At 39.2% G+C, this 27,384-nt stretch overlaps 1 protein-coding gene across 1 annotated transcript in view; it reads right to left on the reverse strand.

Annotated features, from left to right (window-relative positions):
• TDRD7 (tudor domain containing 7) overlaps window positions 1–27,161 on the reverse strand; it is an 88,488-nt gene extending 61,327 nt beyond the window's left edge. Inside the window, exons 1-4 of the mRNA XM_082842814.1 lie at window positions 27,047–27,161; window positions 4,833–5,045; window positions 2,351–2,492; window positions 297–510 (exon numbers count right to left, since the gene is read on the reverse strand). Coding sequence (XP_082698940.1) covers window positions 297–510; window positions 2,351–2,492; window positions 4,833–5,039 — 563 coding nt within the window. The 5' untranslated portion in view covers window positions 5,040–5,045; window positions 27,047–27,161. The remainder of the gene's footprint in view (window positions 1–296; window positions 511–2,350; window positions 2,493–4,832; window positions 5,046–27,046) is intronic.
• Between the last annotated feature and the right edge of the window lie 223 nt (window positions 27,162–27,384).

Below are 27,384 nucleotides of genomic sequence, written 5' to 3' on the forward strand. Positions count from 1 at the left end.
AAAGTAAGTTATGCTGAAATAGCATCTTAGATCAATTTGTGAGAGCTTTTAAAATAATTTTTACAAAGAGAGATTACCAATAACGCACAACAAATACAAAATGGAGATATTCAGAGAATGACATTTAGGCAGCCAGGAAAGTGGACTAACTAGTAATGATGCATTTCTTTACTAACATGTGAACTTGTATTACACAAAACAGAAAGTACTTCCTTCTTACCCTGAACACACATGTTTAATATTTATTATCCTAGGTTCACCAAACTTCTCCTTTTAGTCAGACAAAGCACAAATACCTGTTGTTGGTAGACATGGTCACATGCCTCTGCACTGGAACATCTTTGAATACTTCATTTCCAATAGTTGTATGTAATGTGTAAGGTGGCATTTCAGCAACAGATTTAACTCCAAGAGAGTTTCCTTTGTCTCTTAACAGTGTTGGATTAGGTTTTTTGCTGATAGAAAAATCTGAAGAAAATCCTGGTTGTCTGAGGGTTGCTTTTGGTTTTCCTACAAAGTCAGGCATACATAACGGAATCGATTAGCTTCCCAAAACCATGGTTTCATTATGTCACTCCCCTGTCCAGATGTTTTCTGTCGGTCTCTATTCTCAGAACAGTTTGTAAGAATATGAGGAGGTGTCACACCAGTCAGAATGACCATCATCAAAAATCTACAAACAATAAATGCTGGAGAGAATGTGGAGAAAAGGGAACCCTCTTGCACTGTTGGTGGGAATGTAAATTGATACAGCCACTATGGAGAACAGTATGGAGGTTCCTTAAAAAACTAAAAATAGAACTACCATACGACCCAGAAATCCCACTACTGGGAATATACCCTGAGAAAACCATAATTCAAAAAGAGTCATGTACTACAATGTTCATTGCAGCTCTATTTACAGTAGCCAGGAGATGGAAGCAACCTAAGTGTCCATCATCGGATGAATGGATAAAGAAGATGTGGCACATATATACAATGGAATATTACTCATTCATAAAAAGAAACAAAATTGAGTTATTTGCAGTGAGGTGGATGGACCTAGAGTCTGTCATACAGAGTGAAGTAAGTCAGAAAGAGAAAAACAAATACAGTATGCTAACACATATATATGGAATCTAAAAAAAAATGGTCATGAAGAACCTAGGGGCAGGACGGGAATAAAGACACAGACATAGAGAATGGACTTGAGGACACGGGGAGGGGGAAGGGTAAGCTGGGACGAAGCGAGAGAGTGGCATGGACATATATACACTACCAAATGTAAAACAGATAGCTAGTGGGAAGTAGCCGCATAGCACAGGGAGATCAGCTCGGTGCTTTGTGACTACCTAGAGGGGTGGGGTAGGGAGGATGGGAGGGAGATGCAAGAGGGAGGAGATAAGGGGATATATGTATATGTATAGCTGATTCACTTTGTTATACAGCAGAAACTAACACACCATTGTAAAGCAATTATACTCCAATAAACATGTTAAAAAATAAATAAATATATTTTAAAAATAAAGAATATGAGGAGATGGTCACTAGAGGGTCGGTCAGCAGGGGATGAGTAGATTGGTGTGTATTTAGCAGATGAGGTTCTTCAAAACGTGGCTTCATCTGCTAGGCTAGCCCATTACTTTCCCTCTACTCACCAAGTAACGTGGTGGCAGTCACCTCACATTCTTACAAATGCAGCACACTCAGCCATTATCTCAGTCCTCCCATCTCTTCTCCATCAATTTAAATTCTTCCAACTGTTAGAGGTCTGGGTTCAAGTCTCCCCTTTGCCATGAAGCCCTCCACTGCCATTCTCACAATGATTGCTCCTTTGTCTAAAATGCTCCTTGTGGCATTTAGGCATCAACTCTTTTCTACCATCATTGAACTATTTCTTGAGAATTTAGTTTTAGAAATGATTATAAGCTCCTTGAGATAAACGATAAGTAAACACAGGCTGAGTTGCCTATAATACCTTTATGTACTATATAATTCACGTTTTTCTGAAAATAGAGGATTTATAGTAAAAGACATGATTTCCTAAATAAGACATTAACTTAGAGGTTCTTGGTTCATCCAACATTCTAGATGAGCCTTTCCCCCAAAATAAAGAGTAAAACCACACTTTGCCATAATAAGTTTAATTAAAATCTATGCTGAGTTATTTCACACTGTATAATTACTTTACTTAATAAGTCATGCTTATCATGTTCACTTAATTTCAAATGGAAATACTAGCTTCAGGACTTCTCCCTTGACATATGAATATTAACAAATAAAGGTGTTTATCATGAATACAAGCAATATTTCCATCTGACAGTATATTCATAGACAGGCTTTAAAATTTTAGCATGTGAAAAGATCTTACCTTCTAGAAAAAATGGCATGGTTTTCTTTACTCTCATCTGACAATTAACTTGCCGACCAGTTTTCCTTTTAGAACTCCTCTGACGAGCCACAAGCTGAGCAATTCTTGCAGTTTCTGTGCAGGCCACGGCATAGCAGGTAATCTAATTATGAGAGGCAAGGCAAGAGGAGAAACATTTCTCAGATTCACTGGTACCTAAAGGCTGATTTTTCAAAGTGCATCTTTGTGTGTTTATATGTCCCAAATCAAGCTGTATGCAAATATTCATGTCTCTCTCTCTTTGATAATGTTAGAGCTAAATTATATTTTCTGCAAGAGAAATCAAGCATAGTCCGGCACACTGAATAATCTCTCCTCAAGTTGAAACTTTCACTTATTCCTTAAACAGGTATTTATTAAGCATCTAAAATGTGTTAGGTACTGTAGGATTAACAAATGAACCAAACGAAACCTGTGATTTGCATATATTATCTCATATAATTTGTGAGATATATTTTATTCCCATTTTACACATGGGAAAACAGAGGCTCAGGAAAGTTAAACAAACTTCTCAAGCCACACAGCTAGGCTATCTCTCTGAATTCAAAGTACACACTTGTAACTGCTATTTGTATTTAGTGGTCTCCCAAAGACCACTAAATCCTAGTCTTGCACTGCAATGCATTAGCTGGGTCACTTGGGGCAATCCAGTTTACTTCTAAAATCTTAGTATTATCAGCTGTAAAACAGGGAAGAGCTTAGATCTGGGGTTTTCAAACTGTTCAATGGAGCCACAGAACTCCATGGAGGTGCCTCAGGGCTGTGAGGGCAAGACAGGGTAAGCAGAGGCCTGGACCCTCTGGCACCTACTTAAAATACAGTAGCTCAGTTTTTTATCTTTAAAAAAAAAATGGTGGGATATATAGGATATTTGAAAAAGGGTATGAAAAAAGAATGTAGACTGTTGAGATTAGACTATCTCTAGAGAACCATCTAGTGTTAAAGTCTTTGATTCTAAGTTGAAATCTAGAACAGGAAAGCAGTGAGGCTTTACACCACAAGCCAAAACATGTTCCTATTCTTTGGCCCAGTATTTCCATTCCTGAAAATGTAAGAATATATTTCAAAAGAAGAAAAAGTTACATACCCAAATATGTGCATTAGGGGTTATTTTAATAGTCAAAACCTGGAAACATTAAAAATGTCCAAAATAGGAGAATAAAGAGTTGAGTGAATTATAGCATAGTAAGTATATGAAGCATTACTAAATTATTAATTAATTCATTCAGATATCTGATCATTTATACATTCAACACATATTTATTAAACACCTACTGTTAGGGGTAAAAAAAAAAATCCCTTATCCTCAAGAAACTTATGAAGGAAAGAGAGGCAAAGAGACTAAACAGAAAACATTATGTCATGTGTAATACTGGATGTATTACAAGGGGCCAAGCAGACAGAAAGGAGGGCTTAAATCTGTCTGGGAGAACCAGGGTCACTGAAGAAAGTTTTATTATTAATATAATATTTAATTAGTTTATACCTTCTCATTATATAAAATTTATTACAGATTACGTGAACCTCTGACCACTCTCCCAATCCTGGGCTCCTTTTCTCCTCTATCCACTGCCTCCCTACCCACCCCCCTCCTAAGAGGACAACTATTATAATTTTTGGTGAGAAATACTCCAGACCTGTTCTACATATTTACATATATAGAAATGTACCCTGAAAAAGGTACTGATTGTGGGGATGGGTGCCTTTCTGTCTTGGATGGTGGTTTGTCCATATCTTTCATACTGTACATTAGGCAGAAACCAAGAAGTGAAACTTTTGGGTCATAGAGTATATGCAGTAAAAAATTCACTTGCTACCACCTAATCGCCCATGTTATATATAAAATATTCTTCAAGAGAAACTAAAGGATTTAAAATTGTAGAATAACATGATCACTGTTACTAAAGTGTGACGGTGAGGAACAGCCTAGGGACTAAAGACAGGGATAACAGTAGGGAGGACTCTGTAATAACCAAAAGTGATGATCAATCAATTAGAGGCTGAACTAGGATCCAGACAGTGGGAATAGATAGGAGTCAGGTCAAATTATGAGAATTTTAAAGTGTCTACTAGATTCCGTAATCAGGAAGTCATTAGTGACCTAGGCAAAAACAGCTGTAGCAGGTCTATAATGAGTGGGTATGACATTTAGGCAGTTAAGGTCTCCAGTACATTTAGTTTGGACAGTGAGACTGGGTAAAGTTTAACTTGAAAATTTTTAATTTAATATGGTTAAAACCTTATTTTTACAACAGAAAGAATCTGAGGGTAAAACAAAAGACATGAGAACCTTGGCTGTGCTGTGGATGCTGTTCTCTCTATCACTACCAATCTTGGCTAGTGCTTTTCACTTTGACTTCTACCCTAATTATGAGATTGGAAGTGCAACACAGGCAATTAAGAATTGGTTTGACTCTTCTGAAACACACAATCACCTTCTTACCTCTCCAGATCTACTAGTCTCTATCCTGACAACTGCTGGCACACTTCTCAGATAGGCTTCTAGCGTAGGATAACCAAATTGCTTGAAGGGGATCCAGTCTCCAGTTAAGGATCTGTACTCTCCTTGGAGCCGGGGTAATGCTATTCCGCTCTTATGAGACTGTAGAACAGCTCGTAGCATTTTTGAAACCAGATCTGCTTCCAGCATCTTCACCTATAAGAACACAGTGGAAGGTTACTGTAATGATGCATTAGTCTGTGAATTCAAATATATTTTCAGAGTTTACACTTGTTTGAGTATTTCATAAATTGCTATTGAATACTTTCTGTACTATTACAATACAGGGAAATAACTGTTATGGTAGAGAAAAGCATGGAATACTATGAGAACATTAGGGAAGTCAGGAAGGCACAAAGACTAGCCCGGGGAGGGACAATATCAGGGAACGCTTCCCAAACGGGAGGAGGCCTGATGGAGTCCTGAAGGACAAGATGAAATCGGCCAGGCAAGGAAGCAAAGGGTGTGTGTGGGTGGAGGTGGGGGGTGGGGAGAGGTATCAGCCCCAAGTAGAGGGAACGGAAAATTCAAAAGGCACAGAAGTGAGAGAGAAGCACATGGCTGGTTCTGAGAACCCCAGGCAGTTAAGTGGCTGGACATGAATGAACAAAGGCTCTAAGCTGAGGACTGAAAGATGGGGATGGGAGAGGTGAGAAGAGGCAGACCCAGAAGAGACTACTGGATATGCTAAGATGTTTGCATTTTTGCCAAAAGTAATGTGAGACCTTGGAGGGATTTTAAATAGCAGAATAAAATGATCAGCTCTGCATTTTAAGAAGATCACTCCTCAGTAGCAGGGAAAATAAACTAGAAGGAGAAAGATAAATGAGTTGTAAGAACTGAAGATATGGAAGATCTGAAAACAGGGCCTTGGGAAAAAACAAAAAATCAGTATCAGAGGTAATTAGGAAGTGGAATCAACAGGAACTGATTAACTGGTTTGAATTATGAGAGAGGCCCCAGATTTCTAGCTAGAAGCGTGGTGGATAGTAATGGCCCACACTTAGGTGGGGTAGAGGCAGGTTCGCAAGAGAGGAAGGGAGTGAAATCGTTCTGGACATATGGAGGTTGGGATGCTCTTAGGGCAGCCACGTAGTTATATTCATTAGGAACTTAGGTTAGAAATCTGAACTGCTTATAGATTTGTTGGCCTTCAGCATATATGTGGTATCTGGTGTCCAGGGAGTTAAAAATAATGTTAAGGATGGACTGCTATGGAAGGCTGTCATTTAAAAGATGCGCAGAGGAACAAGAACCTATAAAAGGCTAAGAAAAAGGGACCAGAGAGATAGAAGTAGAAAAGGCAAAGTCACAGTGTCATACAAACAAAAAGAGGAAAAAGCCAGAAAGAATGGCATATTCAAAAATGTCATATGCAATAAAAGACAGGTCAAGTGAGAGAAAAAAGAAAAGTGACTAATAAATTTAGGTACCAAAGAAATCCATGGGGACCTTGGCTAAGGATTTTCATTGATCAGTAACAGGCATTTTTCTAGATTAATCACTCATATTTTCTTTGGACTAATGGTAAAGAGAATGAAGATAAATTCAGAGAAGGACATCCAAGCAGCTACGAAAAGTAGATTTAGCCTTTCATTACAGGAAGGAGAAAGGCAAGCCATGGACAACTTGCTAATTTTTCCTTCAACAGTGCTATCCGATAGAACTTTCTTCCCTGGTGATCCAGTGGCTAAAACTCCGCACTCCCAATGCAAGGAGGCTGGGTTCAATCCCTGGTCAGGGAACTAGATTCCACATGCCTCAACTAAGAGTTCTCACGCTGCAACTAAAGATCCTGCATGATGCAACGAAGATCCTGCACGTTACGATGAAGATCCTGCATGCGGCAAGTAAGACCCAGTGCATCCAAATAAATAAATAAATAAATATTTTAAAAAAGAACTTTCTGTGATTATAGAAATATTTTATATCTGTGCAGTCCAACATGGTAGCCACTAGCCACATGTAGCTACTGAGCACTTGAAATGTGGCATGACTAAGGAACTGAAATTTTAATTTAAATTAAATAGGGCAAGTGGATACTATATCAGACTTCACAGAATTCTAGACAATCTTGCTCTTTCTCTGGTTTAGAAACATAAAGGAAGAACAGCATACAGTTTTAGCAATTTCCTCATTTGTCCATTTAAAAAAGGAGACAAAATAGCTCATTTGCAGGTGCTCTTGATTATAAATATAATACTCAAAAGATGGCAAAGTTTAAATGGTAAATAACCTAAGTATGCATTATGTACTTGGCTCTACTAAACATTAACTCTTCAAATTGTCACCACTAGCACCAATGGCATTTAATTAATACTATTAATTAAACAGTAAATTAATTAAATAGTAAATAGTCTAGGAAAGTCCTATACTAGGTCTATATTCTCACTCTCTCTATAGACAGAAAGACATACACACACATATATGTATATATACACATATATTTATATTAAAATATATGTTTATATTTATATTAAAATCTTCATTTGGGTATAATTTACATAAAATAAAATACTTATGTGTAGTGTTTATTGAGTTCTGAAAGCACATATATACTATGTAATCATCACCACAATCAAGATCTAGACATCACCAAAAATGTGGGGTGTACAATATATGTAAAAGTAAAATGTACAACCACAACAGCACAAAGAATGAGTGAAAGGAACTGGAAGTATACTATTGGAAGGTTCTTATACTATACATACAGTAACATAATATTATTTCAAAGAGGAATGCAATAAAGAGATATGTTGTAAAACTTATGACAGCCACTAAAATTTTTTAAGAGGCATAACTAATAAGCCAGTAGTAGTACAGGTAAAACAAAACAGAAATTCAATAAAAAACTAGGTAGAAGTAAAAAAAAAAAAAAGTAGGAAAAAAGAGAAAACAGAAACAAAAAGAACAGAAAAGGCAAACAGAAAACATCTAGCAAAATGATAGATTTAACGTCAACCATACCAGCAGAAGCAAGAAGAACTACAATCCTGCACCCTGTGGAACAAAAACCACATTCACAGAAAGACAGACAAGATGAAAAGGCAGAGGGCTATGTACCAGATGAAGGAACAAGATAAAACCCCAGAAAAACAACTAAATGAAGTGGAGATAGGAAACCTTCCAGAAAAAGAACTCAGAATGATGATAGTGAAGATGATCCAGGACCTCAGAAAAAGAATGGAGGCAAAGATCGAGAAGATGCAAGAAATGTTTAACAAAGATCTAGAAGAATTAAAGAACAAACAAACAGAGATGAACAATACAATAACTGATAAATAAAAAAAAATACAATAACTGAAATGAAAAATACACTAGAAGGAATCAATAGCAGAATAACTGAGGCAGAAGAACGGATAAGTGACCTGGAAGACAGAATGGTGGAATTCACTGCTGCAGAACAGAATAAAGAGAAAAGAATGAAAAGAAATGAAGACAGCCTAAGAGATCTCTGGGACAACATTAAACGCAACAACATTCGCATTATAGGGGTCCCAGAAAGAGAAGAGAGAGAGAAAGGACCCAAGAAAATATTTCAAGAGATTATAGTTGAAAATTTCCCTAACATGGGTAAGGAAATAGCTACCCAAGCCCAGGAAGCACAGCGAGTCCCATACAGAATAAACCCAAGACACATAGTAATCAAATTGGCAAAAATTAAAGACAAAGAAAAATTATTGAAAGCAGCAAGGGAAAAATGACAAATAACATACAAGGGAACTCCCATAAGGTTAACAGCTGATTTCTCAGCAGAAACTCTACAAGCCAGAAGGGAGTGGCATGATATACTTAAAGTGATGAAAGGGAAGAAACTACAACCAAGATTACTCTACCTGTCAAGGATCTCATTCAGATTCAATGGAGAAATCAAAAGCTTTACAGACAAGCAAAAGCTAAGAGAATTCAGCACCACCAAACCAGCTCTGCAACAAATGCTAAAGGAACTTCTCTAAGTGGGAAACACAAGAGGAGAAAATGACCTACATAAACAAACCCAAAACAATTAAGAAAATGGTCATAGGAACATACATACCGATAATTACCTGAAACGTGAATGGATTAAATGCTCCAACCAAAAGACACAGGCTTGCTGAATGGATACAAAAACAAGACCCATATATATGCTGTCTACAAGAGACCCACTTCAGACCTAGGGACACATACGGACTGAAAGTGAGGGGATGGAAAAAGATATTGCATGCAAATAGAAATCAAAAGAAAGCTGGAGTAGCAATACTCATATCACATAAAATAGACTTTAAAATAAAGAATGTTACAAGAGACAAGGAAGGACACTACATAATGATCAAGGGATCAATCCAAGAAAAAGATATAACAACTATAAATATATAGGCACCCAACATAGGAGCACCTCAATACATAAGGCAACTGCTAACAGCTCCAAAAGAGGAAATCGACAGTAACACAATAATAGTGGGGGACTTTAACACCTCACTTACACCAATGCACAGATCTTCCAAAATGAAAATAAATAAAGAAACAGAATCTTTAAATGACACAATAGACCAGATAGATTTAATTGATATTTATAGGACATTCCATCCAAAAACAGCAGATTACACTTTCTCCTCAAGTGTGCACGGAACATTCTCCAGGATAGATCACATCTTGGGGCACAAATCAAATCTCAGTAAATTTAAGAAAACTGAAATCACATCAAGCATCTTTTCTGATCACAATGCTATGAGATTAGAAATGAATTACAGAGAAAAAAACGTAAGAAACACAAACACACAGAGGCTAAACAATATGTTACTAAATAACAAAGAGATCACTGAAGAAATCAAAGAGGAAATCAAAAAATACCTAGAGACAAATGACAATGAAAACACGATGATCCAAAACCTATGGGATGCAGCCAAAGCAGTTCTAAAAGGGAAGTTTATAGCTATACAAGCCTACCTCAAGAAACAAGAAACACCTCAAATAAACAATCTAACCTTACACCTAAAGGAACTAGAGAAAGAAGAACAAACAAAACCCAAAGTTAGCAGAAGGAAAGAAATCATAAAGATCAGAGCAGAAATAAATGAAATAGAAACAAAGAAAACTATAGCAAAGATCAATAAAACTAAAAGCTGGTTCTTTGAGAAGATAAACAAAATTGATAAACCATTAGCCAGACTCATCAAGAAAAAGAGGGAGAGGACTCAAATCAATAAAATTAGAAATGAAAAAGGAAAGTTACAACAGACATCGCAGAAATACAAAGCATCCTAAGAGACTACTACAAACAACTCTATGCCAATAAAATGGACAACCTGGAAGAAATGGACAAATTCTTCGAAAGGTATAACCTTCCAAGACCGAACCAGGAAGAAATAGAAAATATGAACAGACCAATCACAAGTAATGAAATTGAAACTGTGATTAAAAATCTTCCAACAAACAAAAGTCCAGGACCAGATGGCTTCACAGGTGAATTCTATCAAACATTTAGAGAAGAGCTAACACCCATCCTTCTCAAACTCTTCCAAAACACTGCAGATGAAGGAACACACCCAAACTCATTCTATGAATCCACCATCACCCTGATACCGAAAGCAGACAAAGATACTACAAAAAAAAAAAAAAAATTACAGACCAATATCACTGATGAATATAGATGCAAAAATCCTCAACAAAATACTAGCAAATAGAATCCAACAACACATTAAAAGGATCATACACCATGATCAAGTGGGATTTATCCCAGGGATGCAAGGATTCTTCAATATACACAGATCAATCAATGTGATACACTATATTAACAAATTGAAGAAGAAAAACCATATGATCATCTCAATAGATGCAGAAAAAGCTTTTGACAAAATTCAACACCCATTTATGATAAAAACTCTCCAGAAAGTGGGCATAGAGGGAACCTACCTCAACATAATAAAGGCCATATACAACAAACCCACAGCAAACATCCTTCTCAATGGTGAAACACTGAAAGCATTTCCTCTAAGATTAGGAAGAAGACAAGGATGTCTACTCTCACCACTATTATTCAACATAGTTTTGGAAGTCCTAGCAACGGCAATCAGAGAAGAAAAAGAAATAAAAGAATACAAATTGGAAGAGAAGAAGTAAAACTGTCACTGTTTGCAGATGACATGATACTATACATAGAGAATCCCAAAGATGCCACCAGAAAACTACTAGAGCTAATCAATGAATTTGGTAAAGTTGCAGGATACAAAATTAATGCACAGAAATCCCTTGCATTCCTATACACTAATGATGAAAAATCTGAAAGAGAAATTAAGGAAACACTCCCATTTACCACTACAACAAAAATAATAAAATACCTAGGAATAAACCTACCTAGGGAGACAAAAGACCTATATGCAGAAAACTATAAGACACTGATGAAAGAAATTAAAGATGATACCAACAGATGGAGAGATATATATACCATGTTCTTGGATTGGAAGAATCAGTATTGTGAAAATGACTATACTACCCAAAGCAATCTACAGATTCAATGCAATCCCTATCAAATTACCAATGGCATTTTTTACAGAACTAGAACAAAAAATCTTAAAATTTGTATAGAGACACAAAAGACCCCAAATAACCAAAGCAGTCTTGAGGGAAAAAAACGGAGCTGGAGGAATCAGACTCCCTGACTTCAGACTATACTACAAAGCTACAGTAAGCAAGACAATATGGTACTGGCACAAAAACAGAAAAATAGATCAATGGAACAAGACAGAAAGCCCAGAGATAAACCCACGCACCTATGGTCAACTAATCTATGACAAAGGAGGCAAGGATATACAATGGAGAAAAGACAATCTCTTCAATAAGTGGTGCTGGGAAAACTGGATAGATACATATAAAAGAATGAAATTAGAACACTCCCTAACGCCATACACAAAAATAAACTCAAAATGGATTAGAGACCTAAATGCAAGACAGGACATTATAAAACTCTTAGAGGAAAACACAGGAAGAATGCTCTTTGACATAAACCACAGCAAGATCTTTTTTGATCCACCTCCTAGAGTAATGGAAATAAAAACAAAAATAAACAAATGGGACCTAATGAAACCTCAAAGCTTCTGCACAGCAAAGGAAACCATAAACAAGATGACAACCCTCAGAATGGGAGAAAGTATTTGCAAATGAATCAACGGACAAAGGATTAATCTCCAAAATATATAAACAGCTCATGCAGCTCAATATTAAAAAAACAAACAACCCAATCCAAAAATGGGCAGAAGACCTAAATAGACATTTCTCCAAAGAAGACATACAGATGGCCAAGAAGCACATGAAAAGCTGCTCAACATCACTAATTATTAGAGAAATGCAAATCAGAACTACAATGAGGTATCACTTCACACCAGTTAGAATGGGCATCATCAGAAAATCTACAAACAACAAATGCTGGAGAGGGTGTGGAGAAAAGGGAACCCTCTTGCACTGTTGGTGGGAATGTAAATTGATACAGCCACTATGGAAAACAGTATGGAGGTTCCTTAAAAAATTAAAAATAGAATTACCATATGATCCAGCATCCCACTACTGGGCATATATCCAGAGAAAACCATTATTCAAAAAGACACATGGACCCCAATGTTCATTGCCACACTATTTACAATAGCCAGGTCATGGAAGCAACCTAAATGCCCATTGACAGACGAACGGATAAAGAAGATGTGGTACATATATACAATGGAATATTACTCAGCCATAAAAAGGAACGAAATTGGGTCATTTGTTGAGACGTGGATGGATCTAGAGACTGTCATACAGAGTGAAGTTTGTCAGAAAGAGAAAAACAAATATCGTACATTAATGCATGTATGTAGAACCTAGAAAAATGGTACAGATGAATTGGTTTGCGGGCAGAAGTTGAGACACAGATGTAGAGAACAAACATATGGATACCAAGGGGGGAAAGCTGCAGTGGGGTGGGAGTGGTGGTGTGATGTATTGGGCAATTGGGATTAACATGTATACACTGATGTGTATAAAACTGATGACTAATAAGAACTTGCTGTATAAAAAAATTAAATTAAATTAAAAAATTTAAAAAAAAAAAGGACTACATACTGGGGAATTCCCTGAGGTCCAGTGGTTCGGACTCTGTGCTTCCAGTTCAGGGGGCCCAGGTTCTTTCCCTGGACAGGGAACTAAGATCCCACAATCCTGTTGCACAGCCAAATAAATAAATTTTAAAAAATAATAAAATAAAATAAAGTCAACCATACGAATAATTACATTAAGTGTAAATGATTGATATATCCTGATTAAAAAGTTAGAGATTGGTAGAGTGGATATAAAAGCAAGATTTTCCTATAAACTATCTACAAGAAACCTATTTCAAATACAAACACATAGGTTAAAAGTAAAAATATAGAAAAAGATATGCATGTAAATACATGACTATATTAATATCAGAACAAGTAATATTACCAAGGATAAAGAGGGACATTACAGGGACTTCCCTGGTGGCGCAGTGGTTAAGAATCCGCCTGCCATTGCAGGGGACATGGGTTTGATCCCTGATCTGGGAAGATCCCACATGCCACGGAGCAACTAAGCCCATGCACCACGACTACTGAGCCTATGCTCTAGAGCCCATCCGTGAGGCACAACTACTGAGCCCATGTGCCACAACTACTGAAGCCCACATGCCTAGAGCCCGCACTCTGCAACAAAAGAAGCCACCACAATGAGAAGCATGTGCACTGCAACAAATAGTAGCCCCACTCGCAGCAACTAGAGAAAGCCCGCACACAGCAATGAAGACCCAAAGCAGCCAAAAATAAATAAAATATAAATAAATTTTTTAAAAAGAGGGACATTACATAATAATTAAGGAATTAATTAATCAGGAAGATATAACAATCCTAAATGTGACTGCATCTAACATTAGAGTTTTAAAATACATGAATGAGAAAACAATAGAGTTATGACTGGAGACTTCAAAACTCTTTTCTCAGTAATTGGTAGATCCAGTAAACAAAAAAATCAGTAAGGATATAGAGGAGCTGAACAACACCATCAACCAAACTGGTCTAATTGATATTTACAGAACACTCCATCCCAACAGTAGCAAAATATACATTCTTTTCAAGAGCTCATGGGACATTGACCAAGATAGAATACATTCTGAGGCTGAAACCAATCCTCAACCAATTTAGAATAATTGAAATTATACAAAGTGTATTCTATGACCAGAACTAAACTAAATTGGATATGAGTAACAGAAAAATATGTGAACAATCCCTGTGTATTTGCAAATGTAATAAATAACCAAGGGTCAAAGAGGAAAGCTCCTCCAAATAACCAGAAAACATTTAAATAAATGAAAACGCAGTATATAAAAAATTGCTGGATGCAGTTAAAGCAATATTTGGAGGGAAATTTACAGCATCATATGCTTATATTAGAAAAAAAGAAACATTCCAAATCAATGATCTAATCTGCTACCTTAAGAAAAAAAGAGAGCAAATTATACCAAAAGGAAGTAGAAGAAAGGAATTAATAAAGATGAGAGCAAAATCAGTACTGGAATGGTGAAACAGATAAGTAATTAAATAGAAAAAAAGTAAAGGAAAAAAATCATGAAACCAAAACTAGCTCTTGAAAACATCAATAAAATTGATAACTTCCAGGTAGATTAATCAAGGGGAAAAAAAGAGAAGACACAAATTACTAATAATGCAATTGAAAAAGGGCCATAAATACAGATCCTATAGACATTAAAAAGAGAATATTATGAACAATTCATGCCAATAAATCTGGTAACTTGGATGAAATGGATGAATTCACTGAAAGACAATTTCTAAAGCTCACTCAAGAAGAAACAGATAAACTTAATATCCTTAAGAATATTAGAGAAATTAAATTTGTAGTTAGAAACCTTCACACAAGGAAAATTCAAACCCAGATGACTTTATTGGCAAATTCTACCAAACACTTCAGAAGGAATTAATACCACTTCTACACAAACTCTTCCAGAAAGTAGAGAGGAAGGGAACACTTCTGAACTCACTTTATGAGGCCAACATTATGCTGATACCAAAACCAAAGACATTATAAGAAAAGTACAGACCAATATCCCTCATGAACGTAAGTGCAAAAAATTCTAACAAAATATTAGTAAATCAAATCCAACAATATGTAAGAGAAATAACACACTATGATTAACTATGGTTTACTCTAGGAATGCAAGGTTGGTTCAACACTCATAAGTCAATCAATGTAACTGACTATATCAACAGACTAAAGTTGAAAAACCACATGATATCAATAGGTGAAGAAAAGACATTTGACAAAGTTAAAAATCATTTATTTTAATAACTCTCAGAAAATAAGAATAGACGTGAACCTCCTTAACCTGATAAAGAGTATCTGTGAAAAACCCTCAGCTAACATCACATGTAATAGTGAAAGAATGGATGCTTTCTGCTTAAGAATGGGAACAGGGCAAGAATGTCCATTCTCTTCACTCCTATTCATTACCACACTAGAGGTCCTAGCTGGTGCAATCAGACTGATTTCAAAACTTACCATAACAGTATATTAGTCGGAATAGTGTGGCATTGACAAAAGGACAATCACATCAATGGAACAGAATATATAGTCCAGAAATAGACCCACACATAAATGGTCAACTGATTTTTGACAAAGATAGCAAGGAAATTCAACGGAGAAAGTTCAACAAACAGTGCTGGAACACTATTCATCCATACACAAAATATGAATCTCATACCAGACACAAAAATTAAATTGAAATGAATCATTTAGGTCCTAAATGACAAAGTTAATACTGTAAAACTTCTAGAGAAAACAGGAATAAATCTTTGTGACCTTGGGATAGGCAAAGAACTTTTAGAGCCATGATGAACAAACCCGACAAACTGGATCTCATCAAAATTTAAAACTTCTGCTCTTCTAAAGGCTGTTAAGATAATGAAAAGACAAGCCACAGACTAAGAGAAAATATTTTCATAGCATTCCTGGTAAAGGACTGGTAACTAGAATATATAAACAATACTCACTAGTAGTTCATCCCCTTTTATTGATAAGTAGTATTCCACTGTATGGATATACCACAATTTGTTTATCCATTCAAATGCTGATAGACATGTGGGGTGCTTCCAGCTTTGGGGTATTAAAAATAAAGCTGCTTTCCACTATGGAAAACAGTATTGAGGTTCCTCAGAAAACTAAAAATAGAGCTACCATATGATCCAGAAATCCCACTCCTGGGCATATAACAAGACAAAACTATAATTCAAAAAGATACATGCACCCCTATGTTCATACCAGCACTATTCACAATAGTCAAGACATGGAAACAACCTAAATGTCCACTGACAGATGAATGGATAAAGAAGATGTGGTACATACATAAAATGGACTACTACTCAGCCATAAAAAAGAATGAAATAATGCCATTTGCAGCAACATGGATGCAACTAGAGATGATCATACTAGGTGAAGTCAGTCAGAAAGAGAAACACAAATACCATACGATATCACTTACATGTGGAATCTAAAGTACGGCTCAAATGAACCTATCTACCAAACATAAAAAAACTCACAGACATAGAGAACAGACTTGTGGTTGACAAGGGGGAGGAAAGGAGAGAGAGGGATGGACTGGGAGTTTGTGGTTAGTAGATGCAAACTATTACATTTAGAATGGATAAACAACAAGGTCCTACTGTATAGCACAGGGAACCATATCCAGTCTCCTGGGATAAACCATAATGGAAAAGAATATAAAAAAAAAGAATGTATATATGTGTATAACTGAGTCACTCTGCTGTCCAGTAGAAATTAGTACAACATTCTAAATCAACTATACTTCAATAAAAAATAAATGAAGCTGCTCTGCAAAGATATATATTTTTCTTTCTCGTGTAAATTCTGAGAATTGGACTATCTGAAGATTAACTTCCATAACTATGGAAGGAAAGTATTATTCTCATTCTGTAAATAAGAAAACCAAAGCTCAGCGATGTTAAATAACCAACATATCACAGGATGTATGGAAGCCAGGATTTTAGTCCTGGTCTGTTTGATGCCAAAGCCCACATTCTTTCTATCATATTACCCTGACTGGTACTGAAAAAAATAAAAGACAAAACCCTGAAGAATTAACAACAGGAGACAAGACAATCAAGAAAGACAGTAAAGCAAACTGAAGAGAAGAAAAAAAACAGTCCTGTGAAATGAACAGTAGACTCAGCCTACTCAAAGGTATGGTATGGATCCCAAGTCAACGAGACAACTGGAGACAGGCACTCTAAAGACTAAAAATTCATGGCAGAGAAAGACAACAGCTATAGAGTCTGAGCACCTGCATTACTCCTGATGTCCATCTACATTTTGAGTATGCTGGTGAGAAGGAAAGAGAGGCTGGCTTTGGGACCTATATCTCAAGGTTGCCAGATGTTAAAACTGAAGTATGAACTTTGGCTCTTAAATAGTAAACTCCTGATTACAAGAGAAATGCTTTGATTTACAATGGTTCATGATTCAAAGATCATTGAACTTTTAGTATACAGTTATTTCCTCAAGTAAGAAAAACCACAAAGCGAGCAGGCTGGCCAAGTTTTAATTTGCAAGAGGAGAAACTAAAGGATCACTTGCTAACTTCCTAGTGCCAAGCCTTCTCAACTTTCTCTCTTTGACCTCCACCTTTCCTACCTATCTATCTACTCTCTTCTTTCCTTCAAACCCAATCCCTCCCACCTACTCATCTAGAGCTCCTCTGAGTAAAACTGGTCTTTACCTCTTTGTACATCTGCATATCTAAGTGGGCCCTGACTATGAATTATATACACATTATTTGTAGGTATAAAGTCAGGTGGTCAGTGCCCATGTGGGAATATACCTTCTTGGGTGTGAGCAGTGTACCAGGATCAAACTAGACTATTTAGCATATCTGGCTCCTCCCTAGTCAGAACAACTTTAAATTCCCCTGCCACAGTTTCAGTATGAAGGACATACCCATCACCTTCTCTACTGCCTCCTCCTTCCCTTCTTTTTGGAAAGAGCATCTGTTCCATTGTTACCTTCCCACTATGGTCTACTTTTCCCCAGCTACTTAGGGGGTAGACAGCAACCACTAATTTATGGGGAAAAAAATCTCTAATAAATGCATTCTACTCAATAATGGAAATCCTATGATTAAAATATAACAGAACTCCAATATGATACTGGCTTGAAAAGACAGTTCTAACCCCATCTTAGAAGCTAACCAGAGGCTTGTTTCACAGGTCGCCCTGAATGAAAGACTCCTGGTCCCTCCATCCTAAGGAGAGCAATTTCAGGCCACTTTCTCTGAAATGTTCCCCTCTATCTTCCTTATTTCTGTTCTGAAACAGCTGTCATCAGGGATCTCCCAAACACAGCACTTAACACATTTTGGGGAGGGAGAAGGTCATACACCCACATATACAGCTTGTCTAATTGCCACAGAATACAGTAAAAGCTGTAAGGCTTTGCCCAGTGCTTGCTTCCTTAATCCCACCCTCTTTGAATGTGTCTTCTTCTTTGGGGACCTAAACTCTGCCAAGATACAGTAGTCTTATGGCCTCTATCCTGATTATCCTATCCTCCTACCCCAAGACTATCAGGTAGGCTTCATGCAGGTAAAAGGTATGTATTTACAGTGAGCAACTGATGATAATGTTAAATAAATTAAAAAACAGTGCTAATCTGTGTGGCACACAAGTGCTCATCCTTATTTTTCACTTTTCTCACCCTCCCTAACCTCATGTTTGCCTATCTTCATTTCTTGGCAACTGTTAGACTAATTTTTCTAAGTTAGACTTCCCAACCTGACCTGAGAGAGGCTCCTGCCACACACATAACCTCCTAGTTTCACTCTCTTAAATGCACATATTATCATAGTTAAAATCCACAGTTACGACCAAGGAAGTTTAATGTTTCTTTCAAGAGTAAAGCTACTGACAACTAGTAGATGATACCTTGATTCTGACTTTATTTGGGGGAGAGATGGGGGATTGCAGAAGGCTGTGCACACACCTCCTCTTCCTGCTTGTGTTCCCCAAGTTCAATACCACTACGCAAAGAGCACTTCTTTTCCTGGGACAAATCCCTTCTCCCCAGCCTTCTTCTTATCTGTAAGATGAAGGGATTTGGTCTTAGTGGTTCTCCACCGCCAAATCCCCCCACCACTAAGTGACACATGAAGATGGACAGGCTCAGTTCATGGTTCCCCCACTCCTCACCACCTGCATGGTGATCACCCTAGTCCACGCCAACAACATTTGTTGCCTGGATTGAGGCAACTGCCTCTGTGCTGGTCTCTCTGCTTCCACTTCACAGATAATCTATTCTTCACATCACAGCCAGAGTGATCCTTTTAAATCATAAATCCCATCACGTCATTCCTCTGCTCAAAACCCTCCAAGGGCTTCCTGTCTTACTCAGACTAAAGGCCAAAGTCTTCCGAGGGGCCAAAGGGGCCCTACACAATCTGCACCCAGCCCATTTCTCTGACCTCAACTCCTCCTCCCCTTTTCTCTCACTCACTCCACTCCACACTGCTTTTCTTTCTGCACTTGCCAGTCCCTCTGTCCCAGGGTAGACACAGCTCATTGCCTCACCTCCTTCAGGTATTTGCTCAAATGTCACCTTCTCAGTACAGCCTTCCCTGGTCACCCTATTCAAAACCAGAACTGTTATGCCGGCTGCCCAGTACTCCCTTTACCCTTCCCCTGCCTTATTTTACTCCGTAGCACTTATGCCATCCAATATTCTTTATTTTACTGTCTGTCTCCCTGACTTGCATGTAAGCTCCATGAAAGCAGGGATTTCGGTGGGTTTTGTTCACTGCTGAATCCCTAGTGCCCAGCCCACAACAAGAGCTCAATACACATAGAGTGAATGAATGAGAAATTCTCCATATAACTAACACCACTCCTTTTCTCTCCTACTCACTAAAATAATAGTGTAGTGCAAGTGAGCAGTTAAAGGAATAATCTTAAATTTAAGTTATTAAAAATTATTTGCAAATTTTAATGACTGTTGTAAACTGATTGAGACAGCCAATTATGTCACCAAGCTGTGACTGAGATTCATCACACAGTTTATTTCTGGGCCTTTCCACTCTGAGCCAGAGTTCTCAATGAGCAGGCTCAGGTCTGGGCCATAGCATTACTGCAAAAAGTCCACACGTCCCGATGTGTAAGCAAGCACTGCTTGAACACTGGTAAGTGTCTCATACTTACATGTATTCCTGTTTTTCAAACAGTGTGCAGATACTGTCGAGAGTCACAAACACGATATTGAATTTACAACAGCTTTTGGTAGTTATATATTTTATCAACCAACGGATATTAGAAGTACAACTACTCATGTGTGAAGTTTCACAAAGTTTTTTTAAAAATTAGAAAAAAGAACCTGATACTTGAGGAGACTGGGAAGCAACGCTTGACCACATGGCTACAATCTGAATTAGGCATCCCTCTCCCTCCCCTTTTTTAAGTATGCTATTTTCAAGGAATACTATAATTCTCTATTTGTATACAACTTTTTGGAGGGAAGGGCAGTCCCCAGACTATAGGACTGAGGATCTCAAAGATGGTGAGAAACAGGTAAGTGCAGTAAAACCTCGAAGGGTAAATGTGGTTGTACATCTTGTTTAGATGTATGTCTTGTTCTCATGTTTGTCAATTTCTTCCAGCCCAGTTTGCAATTCCAACATTAGCAATATCACTTCAGGCACTGAACAAAAAGAATGTTACAACTAAAGCTTAAAAAACTTATTATTTTCTAATCTACTATATTGCTATAGAATGCTCTAAATTTTGTTAATTCCTTGGTTATCATGGCATTTTTTGAGGTTTTCTGAAGATGGCAATTATACTCAAGAACTTTTGGAAACAGTATGCATATAAGAATACTTTCTTCTAACTATAAAAATCAAGTTTATTATCTCGGATGTCATCCACTAGAAGCACAAAAGGAAGCTTATCATGGGAATTTCAACTATTAGTGAAGTGCCTCAATGGCAACTCCTCCAAAGTGGCTTCCAAAATTCTTTTTTTTTTTAACATCTTTATTAATGGAGTATAATTGCTTTACAGTGTTGTGTTAGTTTCGGCTGTGCAACAAAGTGAATCAGCTATATGCATATGTATATCCCTATATCCTCTCCCTCCCACCCTCCTTATCCCACCCCTCCAGGCAATCACAAAGCACTGAGCTGATCTCCCTGTGCTATGCGGCTGCTTCCCACTAGCTATCTATCTTACGTTTGGTAGTGTATATATGTCCATGCCTCTCTCTCACTTCGTCCCAGCTTACCCTTCCCCCTCCCCATATCCTCAAGTCCATTCTCTAGTAGATCTGTGTCTTTATTCCTGTCTTACCTCTAGGCTCTTCATGACATTTTTTTTTCTTAAATTCCATATATATGTGTTAGCATACGGTATTTGTCTCTCTCTTTCTGACTTACTTCACTCTGTATGCCAGACTCTAGGTCTATCCACCTCATTACAAATAGCTCAGTTTCGTTTCTTTTTATGGCTGAGTAATATTCCATTGTATATATGTGCCACATCTTCTTTATCCATTCGTCTGTCGATGGACACTTAGGTTGCTTCCATGTCCTGGCTATTGTAAATAGTGCTGCAGTGAACCTTGTGGTACATGACTCTTTTTGAATTACAGTTTTCTCAGGGTATATGCCCAGTAGTGGGATTGCTGGGTCATATGGTAATTCTATTTTTAGTTTTTTAAGGAACCTCCATACTGCTCTCCATAGTGGCTGTATCAATTTACATTCCCACCAACAGTGCAGAAGGGTTCCCTTTTCTCCACATTCTCTCCAACATTTATTGTTTGTAGATCTTTTGATGATGTGTGGCTCCCAAATTTCTTAAGTTGCCATTTTGATCTTTCAACTTTCCTACTTATTTCTACTCTCTAAAAGCGTTGTGATAAATACAATTTAGAGTTTAAGAGAATTCAAATTCGTACTTTTATTTTGAGAATGTTATGTAAGCCCTGGTGACCGTAAGTTACGTGAGGTTCGGAGAAATAAAGTTGGTCATCTCTTTAAATTTAGGTTAAAATTCTTAAGGGTTTCCCTAGATAATAAAGAGGAAGCTTGAGCTGAATAAGAATCCTCTGCTTGAGCAGAGTAAAGTGGAGGTGAGTCTGGGGAATTATTTAATCAGAGTATTTTAATCTCAAAAACTGACCAAGGTCAGCAAGCAAAGACCCCAGTCAAGGAGGAAGAAACTGGCCACAAGGATCACAACACATTGCACTTGACTTTCATGTCCTTCCTCTCACTGTTTTTCTCCTCCTTTCCTTGCCTCTCTTTCTGAATGACAAGTGTCAAAAATAGAGTTATATGTGCTTACCACAATACTTGACATTCGGTGGTTACATTTTCCTGGAAACATGGTATGGATGGCAAAATACCTATGAATACCTGCATTACACAGCTAAGAGTGCAATAATACAGACATTGGTGTACTGGAGAAATTTTTAGTACAGCATCAAATTTGAAATATTAGCGTTTTCCCAGGTTTTCTTACTTGCCTCATTAACATACTTGACCTGGCAAGCTTAGTAAGAAAGCTACCAGATCTCCAAGATTTCGCACTTAACTAGTAGGCAAAAGCCTCTTAACTGCCATGTCCCACAATGTCCCTGGACATTGTAAAACAGCACAGGACAGGACAGTGGGCCCGACCTCAGAGTAGGGAGCTGAGAGAGAAGCACGGAATGCTAGTAGGCACCTTCACACCATCTCCTCCAAACTGTTTAGTCTAAAAATGAGGAAAGGGCTTCCCTGGTGGCACAGTGGTTGAGAGTCCACCTGCTGCTGCAGGGGACACGGGTTCATGCCCCGGTCCGGGAAGATCCCACATGCCACGGAGCGGCTGGGCCCGTGAGCCATGGCCGCTGAGCCTGTGCGTCCGGAGCCTGTGCTCCGCAACGGGAGAGGCCACAACAGTAAGAGGCCCATGTACCGCAAAATTAAATAAATAAATAAAAGTAAAAAAAAATTTTTTTTAAATGAGGAAACTGAGGTCCAGGGTAATTATTCCAGGCCTCACATATTTTTATGGCCAGACCCACAACAAGAACCCAGGTCTTCTGGCTCCCAAAAATGGGGCATCCTTTCAGACAGCTGCTCCAAATGTACAGAGGTGGCTTCTGAAAGTAAATCTGACTTGGGGAATACGGAGAACAACCCTGGGGCATATTTAGTGATTACCCCTTAAAGTGGCATGAAATGGGGATTGCCACATTCTGATTTAAGGGTGTGGCACCCAAATCCAAAATACTTGCCAACTGCTGCAAAAATTCAATCCTTTTATACTGTTCCTTTTCTATTTTGCTATACAATTAATCTTGAGTATCCCGAAATGCTAACAATGTGCAAGAAGTGGGGCAAGGAGTAGGGGAAAGTAATGACAACCTTTAGGAAAGCAAGGTTTAAACAATGTAAATAGCCTAAAATAATTCTCACTTTCAAAACTGTATTTGTAAATTCACAACTTTTCTCTCTAATACACCTAAAAATGGTCCCGGGAGAGTCTTATTCTGAAGAAGCAGGTTTTGGTGTCCTCTGGATACCTGCCTTTACCATTACCATCGTTTGCATGTGATCTGCTTCCTGTAGCTGCAGTTTCCTCAATCCTGCTGCCCAAAGACCTTTAGCCAAGCTGGTCTCACTCCCGTATATGCTCTCTCCTCTCAGTTCCTCTTTTCTCAACTATTTCCAACTGTACCATTTGACTCATTTTCCTCATTGCATTTTTTTGTGTGTCATAAATTTGACTTGAAGAGTGGCACTAAACCCACAAATAAATCTGAAGAATCATTAGGGTAAAGTGAAATCACCAAGCAATCTCTTACCTTCTTTAGTCAGCTACTCAATTTTTAGTATTTCCTTAGGGCACATACTTCTGGTAAATGGCTGCCTTCTTCCATGAAGACACTATTTTAGCAACAAGCCAGGCTCTTAAAATTCAGAATGTCTGTGCTGAAAAGATTTTAGGCATCATCTAGTCTATCCCAAACCCCTTATTACAAATCAATAAACTGAGCCTAAGAGAGGGAAGGTTTTTGTCTAAGACTCTTCCAAGGTGATTTCTCATCTTGCAACAGTTTAACATGCTATCTTTTATTTCCAATTATAGTCTATTTATTACCACCTTAATTACTCCTTTACCAACTCTTTTTAAAAAGACAGTTGGCACTTCCCTGGTAGCGCAGTGGTTAAGAATCCACCTGCCAATGCAGGGGACACGGGTTTGATCCCTGATCCGGGAAGATCTCACAGGCTGCGGAGTAACTAAGCCCGTGCGCCACAACTGCTGAGCCTGTGGTCTAGAGCCTGTGAGCCACTACTGAGCCCAAGTGCCACAACTACTGAAGCCTGCATGCCTAGAGCCCGTGCTCCACAACAAGGGAAGTCACTGCAATGAGAAGCCCGTGTAACACAATGAAGAGTAGCTCCCGCTCACCACAACTAGAGAAAGCCCACGCACAGCCAAAAATAAAATTTATTAATTTTTTAAAATCCTGTTTAAAAAAAAAAAAGAAAGATAGTAATTAATGCCCTCAGGTGGTGATATACTCCCTCAGGGTATCTTTAGAGAGCAGTTTTCCTTTTTTAATTATTGCAATTTCAACCTCCAAATTATACATGCATTACTAATTATGTAGTATGAATAATATAGGCTTTCCATAAATCTACATACTGGAGAAAGCTCTGAGATCCTAAATGGCTTAGTTAGGAGTTTGGGTCTTAATCCCAGTCTTCTTCTCATTAGCTATGACCCTTTGAGCAAGTCACTTCAGGTCGCTTTTTTCATATGGAAGATAAGGAGGATGGGCAAGATCCATGGTTCTCAACTTTCCCTGGAGTCCTTCAAGTGCTGAAACGGGGGTCCAAAGACCTAACGGAAATCATGGGTTTGCTTCCTCCTGACAAAGCTGCATAGCTAAAATATCGAGTTTGCTTTGGGGTCACACTGAGTATATTGTGCCGATCAGAAGCTCTAACTGCCATATATCCTCACACACATTTTCAGCTCAAAATGACAAATTATCAATACTTTTAGCTTGTTTGAAAGACAACATTTTAAAAAAATTGGCCCAATGAGGAAATATTGAAAATGAAGCTTTCAAAAGCATATGGGTGGGAACAGAGGGAGGAGAAAGTCAGTTTTGCATAAAGAAAAACCAATTCACATAAATATGAAATTAGATTTCACTCCAGGCACCAAGGAACTTCTGTCCTTTCTGTATTTATGTGTTGACCCCGAAAGTGCCCAGAGGCAAAGTACTCACTCTACGTCAAATCTCAGTTCTTAGAAATAGCACTTGATCAAACACAGAGTAGGCACTTAGAGTTGGATTATAAAGTATTTTTCCTTTACGTTCACATTAGGTCTCCAACTAGATTATATTGCACAGAGAACTTCTGAGAGGTTCTTCAAGGAGTTTAAATCTCTTGGTACAAAATACAATAGTTCATTCAGCCATGTTCAGTCAGTTCACTTAAAAGGGCATTAGCAGAGATTACATTTCATTTCCAATCTACAGGGACTGAAATCCGAAGGAACCACCAACTGCTGCTTCAGAGTTCACTGTGTTTAACTAGCAAAGAGGGGGGCTGTGGGCTGGCAAAGGGCCCTGGACTGGGGCACAGGAGACGTGGGTTCTAAACCAGCTGGCCCCAGAGCAATTCCCTACCCCCGGCACGGTCCTGTGCATGTAACTGATGCTCCATGAATATCAGTTGAATGGAACTGCAAAAATCTCCACCATGTGCCAATTTATATTACATAGAGCACTTAAAGATGTGTCCCTGCATCCAAGAAACTGAACCCCAATTATGTAAAATACGGCAAGTTTGGTGGAAGGAAGAGAGTTAACACTTTTGACTATTATTATGAGCCAAAGGAATTACAGTAGTTATCTCACAAAAGCCTTGCAGAGTAAGTTAAATATTTCCAATTGATAAAGAGAGAACCAGGCTCAACGAAAGTATGTAATTTGTTCAAGATCACACAATTAGCAAGTGGAGAAGCCCAGATTCCAACCCAAATCTGCAAAGCCCACGCTATTTGCAGTATGCAACACCTATACATCAAAGCGGCCGGGACTTGGGTCTAAGTTCCACCTCTGGCTTTAAGTTGTATATCACTAGGCAGGGCACTTTTCTGCAGTTTTTCCACCTGCACGAAAGGGGCGGGGGGGCGGGGTGGAGGATAGGGATGGGGGGGTGGAGGATAGGGATGGAGGGATGACACAGATCAGTGATGTTTTTGTTTTGTAGAATGGCTTTCATAATCCTTTTGGGCCAAGACTTTTTCTAATATAGCTATTTCCCTTTCCGGTTCTTTGTAATTGTTTGGGAGTGAGTGGTGCCCTTGGTTATGTATGGAAATGTATTGTACCTACTCACTCAAGGGGATCGGAGCAGAATAGTTGTGCCGGCTCCAAGTCCCCTCCCATTAAATTGAGGCTGAGAACCTGACACTATTGGGGAACACGGTGAAAGTTAAGATAACTCACTCATGGATTCATATTTCCCTCCTAACTTAGAGCGCTGTACCCACCCGGGGCTCAGGTGCTCACGGTTTGAGAGAAACGGATAGTATTTGTGTCCTGCACTGCTCCAGCGGCCCGCAGGGGCGGGTCTGTAAAGAGAGGAACTTAAAAGCTCACGGTGTGGGAGTTCAAACAGCCAGGGGGCTCGCATGTCCCTTGCTCCGGGCGGGCAGCTGGCGTCCGCCCGCCGGTACCGGGATCCACTTCCTGGTCAGCACCTCCCACCCCAGGTCCACACACCCGCCCTCCCCCTGCTGCACTGCCCCCACTGCACTGAGTTTCCCAGGCGGCAGCGGTCCGTCCGACTCCCAGGTGAACCCCAGACAGTCCCATCAGAGATTTAAAACACAACGCTCTGGAACGCCAACTCCCCTGGCGCCCAGCCCGCTTTCCGGGGTGGGGACCAGGGCATCCTCTGCGGCTGCTGGGAAGAGGCCCCGGGTCCGTTCGAGTCCCGCTTGGGCCACTGTCCCTCTTAGTCACCCAGGTGCGCCGCGCCCGCCCGAAACCTCGTCCGCCCTCGCCTGGCACCTGTCGTTCCCGCAGCCAGCAGGACCTGCTCTCACCTTGTTCTGCGGGCCCGCGGCCTGTCCCCGCGCCTCTGGGCCCGGCTCCCACCGCCGTCTCCGCCAGCGCTACAGCCGCGGCCGCCGCCCACTTTCGGTTTCCCCGCACGGCTGAAACAGCCGCCGCGCCTCAGGAATCACCTCAAACCCCCGCCCCGCCCTGCTTGGCTCCGCCCCGCTCCGCCCCGCCCCAAGGGCAGACTGGCCTCGGCTCTGCGCACGCGCGGGCACCCCGGCTGCGTCGGCCCACGCTGGCGTCCGCGCGTGGGAAGGGAAACCGACGCCGCCTAGCGGTTTCTGCGCGTGCCCACGCATTGGCGGAAGGCGACTGCGGGGCG

The sequence above is a fragment of the Leucopleurus acutus genome (assembly GCF_964270905.1).
Source record: "Leucopleurus acutus genome assembly, chromosome: 7".
NCBI classification, from domain to species: Eukaryota; Metazoa; Chordata; class Mammalia; order Artiodactyla; family Delphinidae; genus Leucopleurus; species Leucopleurus acutus.